At 36.1% G+C, this 18,073-nt stretch overlaps 1 protein-coding gene across 1 annotated transcript in view; it reads left to right on the top strand.

The window, feature by feature from the left end:
* The window catches only part of dgat1a (diacylglycerol O-acyltransferase 1a), a 51,986-nt gene extending 36,884 nt beyond the window's left edge, over positions 1-15,102 (top strand). The window contains exons 14-17 of the mRNA XM_028818096.2: positions 6,236-6,301; positions 9,853-9,940; positions 11,741-11,803; positions 13,281-15,102. Of these exons, the coding sequence (XP_028673929.1) occupies positions 6,236-6,301; positions 9,853-9,940; positions 11,741-11,803; positions 13,281-13,442 (379 nt within the window). The 3' untranslated portion in view covers positions 13,443-15,102. The remainder of the gene's footprint in view (positions 1-6,235; positions 6,302-9,852; positions 9,941-11,740; positions 11,804-13,280) is intronic.
* Positions 15,103-18,073: the final 2,971 nt, after the last annotated feature.

Raw genomic sequence — 18,073 nt, 5'->3', positions numbered from 1 at the left:
GTCCTCTGACATACAAAGAGACAGAGCACATCCAAAACAAAACAAGCCCCCCACTCCTACCCCCCCACCCCCCCACGCAGTGGCGTTTGAGAATTAAAACAAAGTAGAGATATCTATTGCTATTGAAGTCTAAATACTATCTGCCAAAAATATAATCATTAACAGTCTTTAAGCTTAAAATAATCTTCAGCAATTTTAAGATATTAAGATAAAAAAATAATGAACCCTGGGAATGATTTTAAAAAGTGGTCTAGCATAAACATAGTAGATCCTAATGCAATAGTAGAAATAGCAATAAACCAAGGGTATGATATTAAACAGTCTACTTTAAAGTAGAAAAAAAAAAAAACCCTACTTTAATTACTTCCACACACTCACGTCTATAACTGTAATTAAGACATAAACATATAGTGTCCAAGTAAAGAAAAGGATGTATAATTATAATACCAGTCTCTTTAAAAGTGGATCTGACAGCAGATGATAGGTCATTCCCATGCCATGACAGAATACGGCTCCTTATTAACTTTAAAAAGTGTCGGGAACAGCTTCTTTACTTCCTTTTCAGCTTCCTCCTTGCCTGAAAATGCATAATATTGGTCTTGAACTTCCACTTTCAGTTTGGTGGGATACAAGAGGCTGTATTTGATATCGGCTTTCTGTAGGAGCTTTTTAATGTCGAAGTAGGCTGCGCGTTTTGCAGCTGTTAATGGTGAGAAGTCGGGGAAAATACGAATAAGATTATTTTCAAATATAATCTCTTGCTTGTGTCTAAGAAGAGCCATCACATCAAGCTTACATCGTAATCACTCAAAGCGGACAATAAAAGACCTAGGTTTGAATGTGCTTGATCTGAGTATGCGATAAGCTGCTGCTATTTCGGTATCTAATTTAAAGTCATCTCCAGTTATTTTAGAGAGTAATTCTACTGCAAATTTTACTGGGTTTGAGCTTTCTCGTTTCTCGGGTATACCTTCAATTCTTATATTATTTCTTCTGCACTCATCTTCCAGGGCCGCAAGTCTGTCTCCGAGTTTTTTGCATTCAGAATTCGCAGCTGTAGCTTTTTCATCGGCGTTAGACGCCAATTGTTCCGCTGTTTCAACTCGAGCCGTGAATGCCTGCTTAACGTCCTCCAGCTGATCTGTAACGTCATTCATCTGATCGGCAAGTTTTTTCAGTTTGGATCTATTTTCTTCAGTGTGTTCCTCAATTTCTGTAAGATGCGTTTAAAGGTCGCGTCAAAACGTTTAAATAGACGTATTTCCCGGTCTTTGTTATCCTTCTTAAGCTCCTTCTTAAGCTCACTTATGGCCGTAGCCGTGGCAGTGGCCAGTGTAGAGATCATATCTTTCATCATCTCTCTCAGTTCAGACAGTTCGCTTCGGCTGTCGTGCTCCACGAGTTGGATTGCAGCTCCTGTTACAGCAGATGCTGCGGGCTCGCGATGAGTAGATGAGAGCACGTCCTGCAGGGCCTTTTCTAATCTCGAATGATCCTCAGAAATCGACGATCCATCGTGACCTGTATCGCTTGCACCTTCGCTCCCATTTTCACTCTTGACTGGGTCCTAGGAAATCTGCGCATTCGTCCGCCTGTCCCAGGTCAGTCTCCAAGAGGCCATACCTCGCACTTGGGCCGGATGTCTGTCCAGACTTTGATGCAGCTTTAAGTTTCTTTTCCGGTTCTTTCTGACTTCTCTTCTTGTTACTCATGCTTATATATTGTAGTGGAAGTTCCTTGGGTTGGGTTAAATACAGGATACCTCTAAATAATATGAAATACGTGGGAAAATAAAGCCGCTGCTAGTGGAGCTCTGCTTCAGACGTCCATCTCCTATAACGGATGAGACCAACCAGATTTCAAAATATTCTATCATCTGATAGTACAAGGCTTTTATGTGTTTTATATTCAGTTCAACAAATAGGGACATATAGGTAAGAAAGAAGAAAATCAATACATTACACAGCAGCATAAACAGGTTTGCAATGTGTAATCTGAACAGTATGATGGCTTTAATGTTAAAATATCATTTGATGCTACAGCTGTTTATATCACTTACCACTTTGTTATTAAAAAAAAACTGTTTAAGCTTGCTGGCCTGAGATTTGATGGTGTGCTGCCACCTGCCTAATTGCAGAGATGTGAACAGTTTGTGACCAGAGTACTTGAAATCCTTTCTTTTGGCACATGTTTCATTTTAGCAGCTTTCAATGTGGACCTCTTTAATTGTCAATAAGCAACATACTGTGATTATTGTTTTGTTTTTGGTCTGCTATTGCAGCCTGTCGGGTGGCTTTTTTTTAATTTAGTGGCTATATTGTGCTATCGCATAATGATGTCTTGAATCTGAGACTTTCATTTTTTTTATCCTTTTCCCAGTTGCATTAGAAATAGTGACGTGTACAGAGTACAGTGAAATTCTTACTTTCATGTCCAACCAGCATGTCCTGGCCTGAATTTTACTTGTAACATAGACTTTCCCTCCAGTGTAACAACAAATAGGAGATATTAGATTTGGAATGTACTAAAATTCACTGACATATTTTTTTAAGTTATTGAAAATAAAAATTGAAATATTATCATAGTGTCACATGAATTAGTGAAGACCAATATCCTTCACAAGCTTAATTTGTTCAAAATCATTACAGCTGCATTAGTAGCAACACACTTTTTTATAATCAGTTTTGTTAGGAAGTCATTTTGTCAGGGTTGTGACATTTGCTGTTGTGAGATTTAAGTTTGTGTCACTATGTGGAAGATATACAGTCTTTGCTGTTTACTAACACTTGTTAAATGGTAATATTCAGTGGATAGGTCTAATTCAAATATTAATATCACAAACTATTGATACATTTATTTTATTTATTTAACAAATATCTTCCTCCTTTTTTACGTTTGCCCTAACATTAAGGTGACCTTTGTGCTATCAAACCTGTCAAATTCAGATTAATCAGATATTTAAGAATTGTAAAACCAGCCTATTTCTGGTTATTTTCAAGGGGATTCATGTAAGTGATCAGACTTGGTTGTTGCTTAAGTCAGTGTCCATTGATCTTAACTGACCTTAATCACTGCAATTTATTGGAACTGAAGGGTGCATCTCATTTGCTCCCATATCATTTTGTATATGGTTACATTTATCACATTTTAGTTATGCTAATAAACGTTACTGTCAGAGATTCAGATAATGACACACGTTCAGTGTTTTCTGATTTCTTTTCAAAGTACAGTATGCTGTTTTATAGGTTCCTCTAACCACACACCTCTGTGATTATGTATTACTATTAACTTGTACACCATTTGCCTTGTATGTTACATTTGAGCTGATTCACACAAATTTATATCCAGTAAGGAGGTTGTGAAACACTAAATGCTTTTTATTTTAAAGTGAACTTTTAGTCGGTCACAAGTACAAAGAAAGCCATACAGTTTGAGGCTTGCATCGATTTTTACTACTTCACACCCTGTGGGAGCAGGAGCCTATCCTGTAAATGTATGTTAGATAAACCATTGAAAAAGTGGATGGATTATTGGAAGGACAACTGTAACCCTATATATTACATTAAGAGGATGCATTGATTTATTTCTAATCACATCATAATCATGCATTTTATGTATTACCTTTTCCAGGCTTTTCAAATGTGCAGTGCTATGTGTTAAAATAATTGTAATTCACAACTGACTGGTTACCTCTTCATGGCATGTACAAATCATATTTTTTAATTTCTGTGCTAATTTTATAGTGGGATTAAGCTATAACAATAACATGCAATTGAAAGGGCAGTGGGATTTTAAGTTAAACTGTGCAGGTTTTTTTAAATAATTAGCACAATTCCCACAATGCTGTGATGAAATTCAAGTCTTGGTCTCTTTTTTCTCTTTATGCAGTTGATTAATTAGGCTAATTGTTCACAGAAAAGAAAGTTAACTGTAAGAATTGTTTAACACAGAAAAGAGGCACAAGGTGCAGCTGTTAAGAACATGGGTTTATTTTTGCAGGAAACTCAGAAGTCTAATTAAGCTTACCTCCAAAATGCCTACTCCAGCAGGTGTGTGTCATCTTGTGAAAATCGCAGCTCTGAACGTATTGTAAATTATATGCATTTTAATTTGACTAAGAGAACAGGATAAAAAATAGGAGGCCAAGTGGATTGGGTATAGTGAACTGCTAGTTACTGCTCCTTCCATAAAAGTATCTGGCCAATACCGTTGCAGTAGCCAGGTTTATAGCCAAAGGCAGCACTTATAAAAATTGCTGAGTAACAGTACAAGGTCCCCAAGAGACTGGGACTGTTTCTGTAGGATTGGACTCAAGGGAAACTGTAACATGCCAGTCCACCATTGAGCATCACACTCCCACACACAAATACTCAAATACCAGACTAATTTACAGTCCCCAATGATCTTAACAACATGTCTTTGTCCCATGGGGGAGAAAATTTTGAATTCTCATTTTTATCTTGTGATTCCTAATTAAATAAACTTAAACAAGAGTAAAGAATGAAATAGAAAAAAATCTTTTTTAAAAACAAAAAAAACCCTTTGCTCAGCAATTCAGTTAAGCAGCACTTCACATTCTTGTCTGTTCCTCATTTTCAACCCCCAGAGCATTCCTAAGGTGTTTACTTGCTTAATATTTTCTAGTATATCTATCCATCCATCCATCCATTATCCAACCCGCTGAATCTGAACAAAGGGTCACGGGGGTCTGCTGGAGCCAATCCCAGCCAACACAGGGCACAAGGCAGGAACCAATCCCAGGCAGGATGCCAACCCACCGCAGGACACACACAAACACACCCACACACCAAGCACACACTAGGGCCAATTTAGAATCGCCAATCTACCTAACCTGCATGTCTTTGGACTGTGGGAGGAAACCGGAGCGCCCGGAGGAAACCCACGCAGACACGGGGAGAACATGCAAACTCCACGCAGGGAGGACCCGGGAAGTGAACCCAGGTCCCCCAACTGCGAGGCAGCAGCGCTACCCACTGCGCCACCGTGCCACTCCTAGTATATCCAATTTAAATAATATATTTATGTAACGCTTTTTGACCAAGATCTTATAAAAAGACATAGTAACAACTAATAATTTACTTTTGTTCCATAGAATACATTTGATTTTGGTTAATTTTTGTAAAATGAATACACTAAATCAAAAGTGATTTAAAATAAATAAATAAATAAAACCATACTTAAGGTAAGATTTCATCCTCAGAATACCTGTCTTCACATCACAGTTGTATTCTTTCTCTGCCAGGCAGCACATTACTGACCATCAGAAAAAGGTGCTAATACAACATTCTTTAGAAGTGTGAAGCTATGTTAGGAGTCTTTATGCAGTCATTATGGGTATTTTCTGTAATCCCTACCAATTTCTAGTCATATAGATTGACACAATCAGGTGTCAAAATCAGCATCCGGAGTTGCTGAGTTTGACATATCCTCCAACTGCAAGTCTTGTAATGAGACACTGGCTTTACTTAACACTACCAACAAATATTTCTAGTTATTTAAAATACCTTAATGCAAAGACGAACCTGGTATTAAAAAGCAAATTCTGAATAAAGTAAAGCTGATTATAAATCAAAATACTGCTATTACAGTATGTCTTAATTTTATAAAATCCACAACAACTTCTGCAAATGTCTTTAATGAAAAATCATATTTTTTTTATTTGCATGTTTTTGTTGTTAATTAATAGCATCATTCAAAAAGGCACGTGTGGTTTAATACAGAGTTTAACACATTAATTGCAAATAATAAATAAACTTCAAACTAATTGCTTGGAAATAAAGATGACGTCGGCCTGTCTGCAATCCGTGGCTTGCTGCAGTAAGCAATTTCAACATGTGATTTTTATTAAAACACTTTCACAATGTTATATTGCTTTGTGGATTTAAAAGTTTTTAAAAAAAAATTTTCTCCTTAGGTAGAAATAAGTGCTTGATTTGTGATGATGAAATATTAACAAGTCTGTTTTGCTATTTACAAAAAGTACATTGCCTCTGCTCTTGAGGACTAAGGGTCCTTTTTTAATTTAGATGAAATAACAAATTTTATCTGAGTTTAATCTAAGTTGAAGAGAGAAATTAGTGGTAACCTTTGAGAAGATGGTTCTCTTTGTATTTGTATGCAACATATATTAAGTTATTCCTTCTTGGTTTATGAATGTGTGGAATCCATTTAATGAATTCTATTCCCATGTTTGGTGGTTTACTCTCTTTCTTAGGAACTCTGAAACTGTAACCTATTTCTGGCAGAATTGGAATATTCCTGTCCACAAGTGGTGCATTAGGTATGTCTGAAATTTTAAAAGCTTTATTATAGGTGATTCTGGATAATGGGCAATAGAATGAAGTGAGCAATCGCATACTGTTCAGGATTAAGTGTGCAAATAAAGATCTTTTTTGCAGAGGTACTCCATTGCAAATTGTAGATTTGTGACCTTTTCATTTATCGACTTTTTTATACTCTAGGTTTTCTGGGGCACTTCTATCACAAGTATACATAACATCTTTCTTGATGGGCTGTGTTATCCTAAATTTTGCCTTGGAAGCTAACTACAATAAATATCTTCATTTTTATTTTTTTTTTCTTGTCTACACAAATCAGCAAGTCTGTTTGCTAACTTAGTACATCAAGACAATATATGTTCATGACAGCATAAACAGCAATACCTAGAGTGGGTAGTGCTTTATTCTGGTGCTTGGCAAGTGCCATACAAAAGCCCCTTTCTCACATGCAACCCAGGAATTTCACTGGGATAACCATCTGAAAAATGCACTGGGATGTGCTGTTCTGCACATAACCTGGTAACTCAGTAATTTCTTCGATCTATAGATCTCACACTGAGACTCTCAGCTCAGATAAGGAGTTGGGAATTCTGAAAGGTGCACAAACTTTTTACCTCAAAAGAAAATAACATTGAATAGCAATGGTGTAGTTGAGTTGCAACTACATTTTATTGTTTCAGAAAGATGTATAGGCCCCCTGTTTCCACCACCAGCAGCTGGCACCACAAATTTTCATGGTGGTGCTGCGAAGTACAGCGGCCATTCTGCCAATCTAATCGGGCTGTGTGTTTACTTTGTGTTAAGTGTTGTTTTATTCTCTTTTTTGCACCTGTTACTTTGGGTTTCATGAGTTATGATCGCCAGAAACTCATAAACATAGGATGCAGATTACTCACCAGCTCACTGACTCAGCTAGGCCAAGTGAAATCCTTTGGGGGGAAAAACCAGTGACAACTGCAGCAAACACACACAAAAGACACGAAGGAAGTGCAGCGTAGTGTGAAATAGACTGAGGGACCGAGCACAATGACTGCCTTGGCCCAGTGTCCTACTGGTACCACTGGAGAACAAGCTGGACAACATCAGAGCAAGGAAATAGTTCCAAAAAGACACTGGGGACTGTAACATATTTTGTCTCCGTGACATGGTTGACTTTGTTGGTGCTAGATCACATGATTCGGCCTGGTAAATCTCTGTTTACCTTATGGACTGAACAGAAGCGTCTGGCAAATTGAAAGGTGGAGGTGTATATCCCATTGACAGCAATAACTGGTGAGACAGCAGGGACATACTACTTCTCACCAGATCTGGAGTTCCTGATGATTAAATATGGATCATTTTATATTCCCAGTGTGTTTACTTCAGTCATTATAAAGGCGGAACACTGACACTGCTCACATGAAACTTTATGAAACTCTCAAATCACCAACCGAATAAAAACTGAAATATTGTCCTCATTGTGGCTGACAATTTCAGCAAGGCTAATCTCATAAAGGTTGTGCTGAACTTTTATCAGCACATTACATGTTCCACCAGAGGAGACAGCGCAACACTGGATCAATTCTCTACTCTGTGTAAAGACCCTATAAAGCACAGATGCTACCTCTGGTGAGCAAATCTGACCATGCTGTCATCTTTCTTATTCCCAGATACAAACCAGAGGTTAAAGGAAAAAGCTGTAATCAGTCCAGCTCCAGAGCTGCATGAGGTCACACAGTGCACAGACCAATCAGGCCATTCTTCAGGACGCACCGGGTGTTGTTGACAAGAATGTGTTCAGATGCAGCTCTGATGACGTCAGTGTGTTTACAGAAACTGTTTTTTGTTACATTAGATTATCTCCTAAATGAAATGTCATCAAAAGCTGTCATTAGGACTTGCCCAAACCAAAAACCATAGGTGGACAAAACTGCACTGCAATAAGTGTACACACTGCTGCATACAGCCCAGGGCTTGTATGGACAATTACAAAGCCACCTCATACAACAAAAGGAGAGCTGTTTAAGCCTCTAAATGATGATATGGGGAGAAAATGAAGAGTAACTTGAACAGCCCAATCATAGGTGCATGCAGCAAGGTTTGTGGACAAGTAACGGGCTATAAAGCAGCTATTGCTAGCATGGTGAATGCTTCCACCTCTCTTTGTGTGCGAGTGGTAGTGACGACAGCCAGCAGTCCAACTCATCTGTGATGGGAAGAACAGCTCACTGAGCAAACAGCGCTTACCTTGTTGAAACGTGATGTACGGAAAGTGAACACTAGGAAGGCAGCAGGTCCAGAGAGCATTCCAGGATGTGTTTTCAAGATCTGTGCTGATCAGCCTGCACTAGTGTTCGTGGTAATATTTAACCTCTCCTTAAGCCAATCTGTTGTACCAATACACTTTAAAAGATCCACCATTGTTCCTGCACTTTTGAAATCACATCCAGCCTTCCTGAATGACTATTGTCCCATCACACTAATGCCCAATTGCTCCCGCACATCAACAGAGGATGCTATCACCTTGATCTTTCATAAAGTATTGGCCTACCTGGACATGAGAGGGAATTATGTGCAAATACTATTTGTAGATTATAGCTCTGCATTTAACCCAATAAACCCCTTTAAACTACTCGCCAAGCTCGGGGATCTGCATCTGTGCACTTCATTGTGCAGCTGGATTTTTAACTTCTTGACAGGCAGACCCCAGATGGTTCGAGTAGCCACTTTTCAGAGAAGGTTACTCTAGAAAATAAGTAAACCTATCCAAAATGATCAAGTCAGTCACTTCAGCCTCTTATAACTGATTCACTTGCAAACATCAGCATGCCTTTGTTCACACATCCATCCATTCAGGAATTTCCCAAAAGCTACGGTAGAGCCTGATTAGGAAGTAATTGACTTCACTTTTCTGAAATATATTGATTCAGCTTTGTTTCATACCTGCTGTTGATATTAAAGGGCAGACAGATGTTTGTTTTATCTGCAAGAGATGTTCTTCTACGATGGCATTCAGCAGGCTATTTTTTTGACTATAGCATATAAAGGGGACTGGTTTTTCTAGACTTTGATTAGGCAAGAATGAATCTGCAAGGTGTATTGATCTGTAGCGTTAGACCTTCAGTGATAACACAATACTTGATTTTGGTTTTTGGTATCTTGGTTGACTTGCTTCGGAAACCATTCGCTGCATAGCACAAATATAAGAAGCTTGTAATACCGTACATGTATTTTTGTACACGTGAGCTAACAATTTGCAAAATCATTATTCTCTTAGGTTCAGGCTCAAAACATTTTCGTCATCTCTCGTATGTCACTTTTACTCCTGTCTGATTACATGTCTACATCTTGTACTATATATAGATAATTCTCTAAATGGCAAGGTGTTTATAATATAATGCAGTGGTTCCTAAATTTATTTTTGATATTAGCTTAGTTTTGCAACTTCCAAATATCATTTTTTAGGCCAAATTTGTGTTAAAATGCATTGCAATTCAACTGTGTAATCAAAGGAGAAATATATAAGTGCTGTTGTAAACTTCACATTTTGCTAATTATTTCTCTCTTTTATTAGACATTTTTACAAACCAATCCTGAAGAAAGGAGTTAATAAATGGACGGCTCAGACGGCAGTCTTCTTTGCTTCAGCATTTTTTCATGAGGTTAGCTATGATCCAGTTCTATTTCTTTGACATTGTTTCAATACGATACTACATTAATTTTTAAGAATTTTTTTATATGATTAATATGATGTATAGCTTAACACAAGTTGTTCCAAATATATAGCTAACAGTATGGTAGTAAGTAGGTTGAGCTGTATGTCTTGAAACAGTCCTTCACAAAGGATGATAATTTCAATGTTCTAGCATGACTCTGCATCAGGTATAGTGCTAAAATTCTAAGACAGGTGTATATTTGTGTATGTGTATAATATCTCTCTATTATTATATAAACAAAAAAAAAAAAAAAAAGGTTGGAAGGAGACAAGACGTGATTTTCTCAGAGAGACACTTTCACGTCCCATGAGATGAGTCTTTGTGACAAGAGATTTAACCATGCCTGGGGCCGGAAATAAAACAAAGAGTAGATGACAAAGTAATACGTTGTAAAGAATTCAAAAATGTTGGCGCAGTACACATGCAGAGCAGGTTAAAGATAAAGGAAGTACGAAAATTTGAAAGTCTCAAAAAAAAAAAAAGAAAAGGATAGTAAAGATCGCATTAGCATGAACAAATGGAAATAATTTCTCGGTGAAATAACAGAACAATGAAAAGAGATTGAATATATTGTTTGGATTTAAATTTTAAGTCGGAGACTTGTAGATCTTGTAATTCGTGTTGCCATCAGGGGGAAAAAAAAGTAGTGTTTCTTCCCAATGAAGAGGCGTATCCGTGAGAATTAAAAGATTTGTTGTTTGGTGAAAGTGAAATCCCGCGAGAGAAATCATTTCTCATTTGTGTGAATGCTATTGTCAGACACATTTCTTGTAGAGAGAAAGAAACGATATTCACTCACGGGCAGTTATACATTGTGTTGCCATGATGTAATTTCAAACACGGAATTAAAATCCAATACATTATTGATGAAAAGGTAAAAGCGAAAAGAGATTGAATATATGGACATAGGTGATATGACAGAAGTGTGTTAATCTTGAGAATGACTCTGGCTCAGAATTGTAGGTTGTGATGGTTAAACTCGATGTCAGACTCAGGGTGATGTTTAAAGATCTGCTTTACAGTGCAAAGCTAGAATAATAATAATTTTGAGGGGAAATATGTAGTACTAGGGTGTTGTACCGTGTTAGCCATTATGAATGTAGAGAAAAGCCAAGCAAAATGACCTTTTATTGGCTAACTAAAAAGATTACAATATGCAAGCTTTCGAGGCAACTCAGGCCCCTTCTTCAGGCAAGATGTGCCTGAGTTGCCTCGAAAGCTTGCATATTGTAATCTTTTTAGTTAGCCAATAAGAGGGGAAATATGGAAGTCACTAAGCATTGCACTGTGGTAGTCTATAATAACGCAAGGGTTGTATTGATCATGCAGATCAGGCACTGACATTATATTTTATCCTCATTTGCAAGCAACAGAAAAAATTTTACAAGAAAAGTGTGCAAAGAAACGTGCTTCTGTTTTCTCAATTGTCATGTTGGAGTGTGTGTTGGTGACTTTTTGAAAACATGTCCCACGAAGAACTTACACTAAATATGCATCAGTACAGTAGTACACACTGGGCATACCTTTCCTACTGTTATTTATGTTGATGTTTTAGTATTTGCATGTTTCAGTTACACTAAAGAACATTTTTCTTGTTGAAAAATTGTTTTCCCAGGGGTAAACATAATGCTAAGGAGGCTACAAAAAATCAATTTATTTAAATATGAAATGCAAAAAGAATTTAAAAGATTTGAATATAACCATTAACCTTCAAGTTCCTAAATCTTTATTTAACATGTTTTTTAGTATTTGGTCAGTATCCCATTGAAGATGTTCCGACTATGGGCATTTATGGGAATGATGGCTCAGGTAAGGTTTATATTTATTCACATATAAAGTTCATTTGTGAAGAAAAATAAAATTCACCTTAAGTAGTTGGTGGGGGTGGGGGAGGAAGGGGTGGCTGGGGGATACTTGAGCTCTCTTTAAATTAGTCTACCTTTTTCCCTTGGGATGAGTTTTTTTTTCTTTTTGTGTGTTAATGTCTTGTGTGTACAGTAGCATGAAATCTGCTGCACTCAAATTGTAATTATATTTTTTATTGTAAAAGTGCACTTCATGATTTTAACCATATAATTTAAAGATTTGTCATTGATGTCCTATAGCAGCCTGTTATCTAAGGTATGCCAAAGCAACAGATAGAAATGCAAAGCTTTAATTTTCTAAAGCATATAAGGCTCTCTGTGCTCAATTTAAAAAAGGAAATGTACCCTCCTATAATCAGTGAACCTTCTTCATGCTTGATTTGATTTGTTGTACTAATCACAAGATACCAAAATTACTAGCAGGACTAGCAGTTGGATTTGGAATTTTCACAACATTCTTTTTTTAAGTCATGATAATAAAACAAAGACACAGTAAAAATAAAAATGTGCATACATTTATTAAGAAAATAATGCATCATACTCAAGATAATACTCAAAAAGAATGTTAACCAAAGATTGTACTGTATGCTCAACAAATATTACAGTACACTAGGGGCTTTGAGTATTGATGTAGTGTTGTGTTTACCACTCAAAAAGAAAACAATTTGTCTTTTAAGATAATTCTGTTGTGCAGGTACTGTAACTCTCTGAATTCCAAATTATGTACATAAAATCTTGCATGCATTGTATTCACATAATACAAAGAAAGACTTGTTTATGCATCAGTAATAAATAACATTTTTATTCCACTGCCCATTTTCATATTTCTGCAATTTTGTTTCACTTAAGCTACATCCTGACAGCAGGGTTGCTTGGATTTGGTTTTATTTGACTCTATTTATTCATTTCAAAAATAGTTGGCTGGAATTTTTCAGTTTTGTAAATCACACTACATTGATAAAATAAAAATGTTATTTAAAATCTAGTTCTAATTTTTGACAGTTACACATTGTAAAAGTATAAAGCCTTGTGACTATTAAATATTAGGTGTACTACAATTATTTTTGAATTAATGCCTATCTTTTTTTATTATTCTTATTCTAATTTTTCCTTGATTATGTTGTGTTCCAAAATAAGGATTAGGCACATTGCTGTAACTGGAGTATTAACCTTTTAAGTACAAACCTCTAAAATTTCTAATGTGTACATTTTACTTTATCATTGATCCTTTATTTGTACTGCTTGTTTTTTGCAATCACTTTATGACCAAATAAGAGAACTGCAAGTGCTCTAACAGCTGTACTTCACATTTCATATGATTAGTTGATTTATATACATTCTATTTCTTATCCGTAGGGCAGATTTTCTTATTTAAATATTTATTAAGGTGATTCCCCCCATTTTGCTGTCTTCTAATACAGATTCCTCTTGCCTGGTTGGTGGGCAGATTTCTAACGGGCAACTATGGCAATGCTGCAGTGTGGATATCCCTCATCATTGGTCAGCCCATTGCAATTCTAATGTACTTTCATGACTATTATGTTCTCAACTATGAAGAATCACAAGTTGCTGAGGTGGCTTAAGATTGAAGTGGATAACAGAATGGAGAATTCATGATCCTGGAGTCTGGAATACAGCATATTAAAAGGGAAAAAATATACCTTGTGAACACTGATACAATAATATAATGCTGTGTTGTTTTTTTTTTCTTCACAGGAAAATAAGGGAAAGTTATTTTTAGAAAATTTAGATAAAGGGTACGTTCTGAAGGGAACGATCTATCAAATACTGAATCCTGGGAATGTGATTTTTTGTTTAACTTTAAAAATGTACTGACTTCTAAGTAGACAACAATATGAATAATAGGCTGCATGAGTACACAGGAAAGTGTGCTATAATTGTACATTTTCCAGTCAAAGTGGTTCATGGATCTCGATTGAAGCTTTCCAACCAAAGCAAAACATCCTCTTTCGCTGGTAATCAAGTATTTTTAGATTCTGATCATTTAGCTTCAGTATAGCATGCATCTTCTTGACTCCTGTAAATTACCTCATCTTCTTGAATTATATATATATATATATATATATATATATATATATAATATAAAAACAAATAAACTGTATAGGCATTAATATCAAAATGGTTATAAAGAAATTTGGACACAATGAATGTGATATATTAGGAGATTGTGACATCCAATGTTAAGGAACATGGAAGGCACAGATATCCTTTGACCTGTTAAATGAGAATACAGAAGGTAGAAAATGGTGTTTTATACACTAAGTTATTTGTGATGGAAGACTGGAACGTAGTGAATGCAAGAAAGTCAATGCTGTTGTCGCTGGTGAACCAACCTGGCATCGCATAGCTGGGAAATGTCGAAACCTGGAAGTAAAGGATGTGTTCGGTGGTAATCTGGAAAGTGCAATTGCAATAAGGAACAAAATGAGAACTTGCTCTCTTTGCTTATGTGTAGTATTTGATCTGTAATAAATTACATTTTCTAAAATGTAACGAGAATAAATAGAAAAATTTATATACTGTATTACTAAACATCACATCTGCCCATGCAAGGTTTCAAAGCAACAATTACTGTATTTTGAGTTTCTCCACATATTAGTTATTTGTGAAGCATACTGCTTTGGTTGTTTAATATCCTAGTTGTTAAATTTTTACTATTTTGTGTAAATTTTAATGCCACTGTCTATTTGTTTTTTATTAGTGATTATTTTGTACATTTTTGATACTTGCACTTTTTCAGAATTTCAGGTTTTTTTTTTTTATTATTTTGTGTGTCCTTCCATGTACAGTACAGTATGTGAGGATGTGCGACACATTTTGTCGTGTGAATGCTCTGTTTGAGAATTCTTTGTATTGTATAAACAATTCATTTGTGGATGCATCTTTGGAAACCTTTCTCTGCTTTTCTGTGTATAGTAAATGCAAAGGATGGTTGAATAATTAGAAACAACGATTTCACGCATTTTGGATGGTAAAGAGTGTAGAGTATTACTCCCAGTGTTCGTTTCTTTTAGACATTTGTTGTTTTCCTGTTCAGCGTATCCGGGTTGCATATGTACAGTACTGTGTTACAGCCAGTGCTTAAAAAAATGCCTACTATACATACAGTATTTTGTGGTATTTTTATTAAAAACATTTTACATTGCAATGTTTGAATGGAAAGTTACCCTTAGGTGGTGCAGAAAATTGTGAAAATTATATTTGATTCTAAAAATCATAAAATACTTTATGTTCAGTCTGATTTTTTTTTTTTATTTTTAAGATACTTGAAATAAGCCCATATGTTAAAGATTTTGAAACAGAAAATTAACAGTATTTTATTCTCAAAAAAGGTAAATTTTTCATATTAGTTAATTGCAAATTGCACTCTCGTTTTGGGGAAAAAATGGATAAAATCCAATTCAGTCTGTCATCAAAGCATCATATTGTTGGCACTTGCTGCCTTTGTAGATGTGATTGACAGAATCTTTGACTAAACTTTTAAATTGGTATATAGAGCAGACTTGCGTTGTGCCACTTAACTAAAATGCTGGATTTCAGTTAATGTTGGTATCCAGTAATTGTTTTGTCATTCAGGGCTTTGTTGGATTTTATGGATGTTTTTAATAAAATTTAAAAAAATCTTTTTTTCTATTCATTGATTTTATCTTAAATATGTTTACCTTGCCAGGTGGAAATTTATACTTGAATGTGCTAATTTTTCCAAGGAAATAAATGCAATATGTGGCTGTCTCCATATTGTAAAAAAATGTACACCTAGTTATGTTTTACAAAGAATTCTAAATCCATGACCTGGTAATAATGAGTCAGTGCCTCTTTGCTCTTGTGTGTGAACAGAAAAACCTCGGCTCATTGCTGAAAGACCAGAAGTGGAAATGTTGTACCATTGCCAAAACCAACTAATCAAAGAACATTATGATGGCTGGAGTGAAAATGTTTTGTTCTGCTGCATCAGTAAGTTCTAATGAGAAGATCTAAAGTGAAGGAATGGATATAAAAAGAAAAATAGGAGACAATGGGGAGAAACATTGGCATGTCTCTTGTTTAAGATATTAGTGATAAGTCAGTTCTGTCAGTGATGGTGACCCATGGCTTTTTCAAGTTGTAAATGTTTGTGTGGAAAATATTTTAAATTTTGCTAAAGGAAAACATGTCCATGGAAAATTGTAATCATGTAAAATATGTAAATAACAGGGAGTTGAGATACTTCTTGATGATCTTTTTCCTCCCACACAATGTGTCTAACATTTAACATTTTTGTTTTATACCAGAATTGTCTCCTCTGCTTATAAAACCATCCCACTCAATCCCATCATGTAGACCAGGCAAATGTCATTGAAAGACACGTGTGCAGTGATATGTGGTATCCGTTTGGCCGAGGTGAAGATGGCCTTGCAGTCTACATCATTATATCCTTCCTATTTCCTGTCAGTGTAAAGTTAACACGATCGTGAATGATGACATTCAGACCCGCCAGCTATGTTCTGAAGAAGACGGATTTAAAAAGAAAAAAAAGTTACATTTGGTTAGTCGACATTGCAGAATGTCACTCCATATCATTAGAATGGTCATCTTTCACAGTGACAGGTTCTAAAAGTGAACTGCATTCACGTAAACGTCTATATCATTTTACAAATTTTCAAAACAAACTGAAGGAGGTGATTAAACAGCACAATGCTTGGAAAAAAATCTGTTTAAAACATGGCCGAATAACAGTCCGCAGCACTTGTGCATGTTTGAAAAGAAAAAAAATAAATAAGACTGACCTCCTTGGAAGTTTCCATGTTTTACTGTCATGTTCAGTGTTATATAACATTGAATCATTGTGGCTTTAGTTCAGCTTTTTTTTTGGTACTGATCAAGACTATTAAGAAAACTTTTCACTTTGAAGTTTAAGATTTAGTGGTCTAAATGAATTTACGAGTATAAAACACAAGCTAATTGATCACATAAGTATTTAGCGGGTGCACTTTTGGCGGCTGTAACGGCCTTGAGTCTATTATGCATAGGTTGCTACAGGTCACACCAGGGAAGTGGTTATGAAGAGTGATGTGGTCCAGTGTGACCAGGAGTTCACAGGGGGCTTCTTGGATCTTATTGCTTCAAAGTGATGGAGACTTCATGGTGGCGATTATTGCTTCGATACAGTGCATGGTTTAGTATACCACAGAGGCAGCTATAAGCATGATGAAGTTTGATGTTCCATCTTAACTGATAACACTCCACAGTCCAAACTACTAACAGATTTGTTAGATGGCACCAGTATTTGTGGTCAGGGGGAAAAGTGTCTCCAAAAAGCTTCATATTAATGTGCTCACTGTTGTTAATATTGTCAGAATGTTTAAGGCCCAGGCAACTGCAGCCAACATCTCTGGATGTGGCTTAACTATGAATATTGACCCAAGATGGTAGAGGAAAAATTGTTCAAATGGTGAGGAAAGAACCAAGGAAAACTTCACAACAGGTCCAATTTGCCTTCAAGCTATAGCAATTTTGCAGCAGCACCATCCGTCACTGTCTGTATGAAAATGTTCTTCATAGTAGAAGATTCAGTGGCTGGGTCCCTGAGACTGTATCTCAATGTCAGACTACATAGTACAGTACAGCACTAAATGGAGATGATCATCCAGTCTAAGTGCGTTTTCAGTGAACAACAGAACAAGATAAGTACCAAATTAGACTAATCTTAAACTGTTTTTATTTCACGTTTCTTCTCTGTTTGTGTAGCTGCTGGCAATGGAGGTGCTCTGACAGTTAACACCTTGCCCTTTCTCAATGACTTGATGCTATACATTTCTATTGAATTAAAGGGACTTAGCATAGGGGAAAAGTATGTCCTTGTGTAAATGTATTCAAAAATAATTGCACTCTTTACCTGTACAATAGACTGAAATAAGTGTTGCTGTTATTGTAAATGTTATTCACTTAAAGCATATGAAAAGGCCCTGAAATCCCTATATGGAAAGCAAGAACAACAAAACAGCAACCTTGGTACAATCAGATCTGAGGTATAATTGTCTCTCTGCAGCTCATGAATGGATCTACCATCGGGGTGACCAGTGTGCATGCCCTGGGACCTTGGCATATGTAAAGAAAATGTAATGCCCTGTTGGAGTGGTACCTCGCGCTGTTCGGTGCAATACACATACCCGGTTACTTTTACACTATTGTACCATCCCTTGCTCTAATGTAC

Source organism: Erpetoichthys calabaricus, chromosome 13 (assembly GCF_900747795.2).
Source record: "Erpetoichthys calabaricus chromosome 13, fErpCal1.3, whole genome shotgun sequence".
NCBI lineage: Eukaryota > Metazoa > Chordata > Cladistia > Polypteriformes > Polypteridae > Erpetoichthys > Erpetoichthys calabaricus.
The sequence above is the reverse complement of the archived record's forward strand: the minus strand, read 5'-3'. Positions and strand labels throughout refer to the sequence as shown.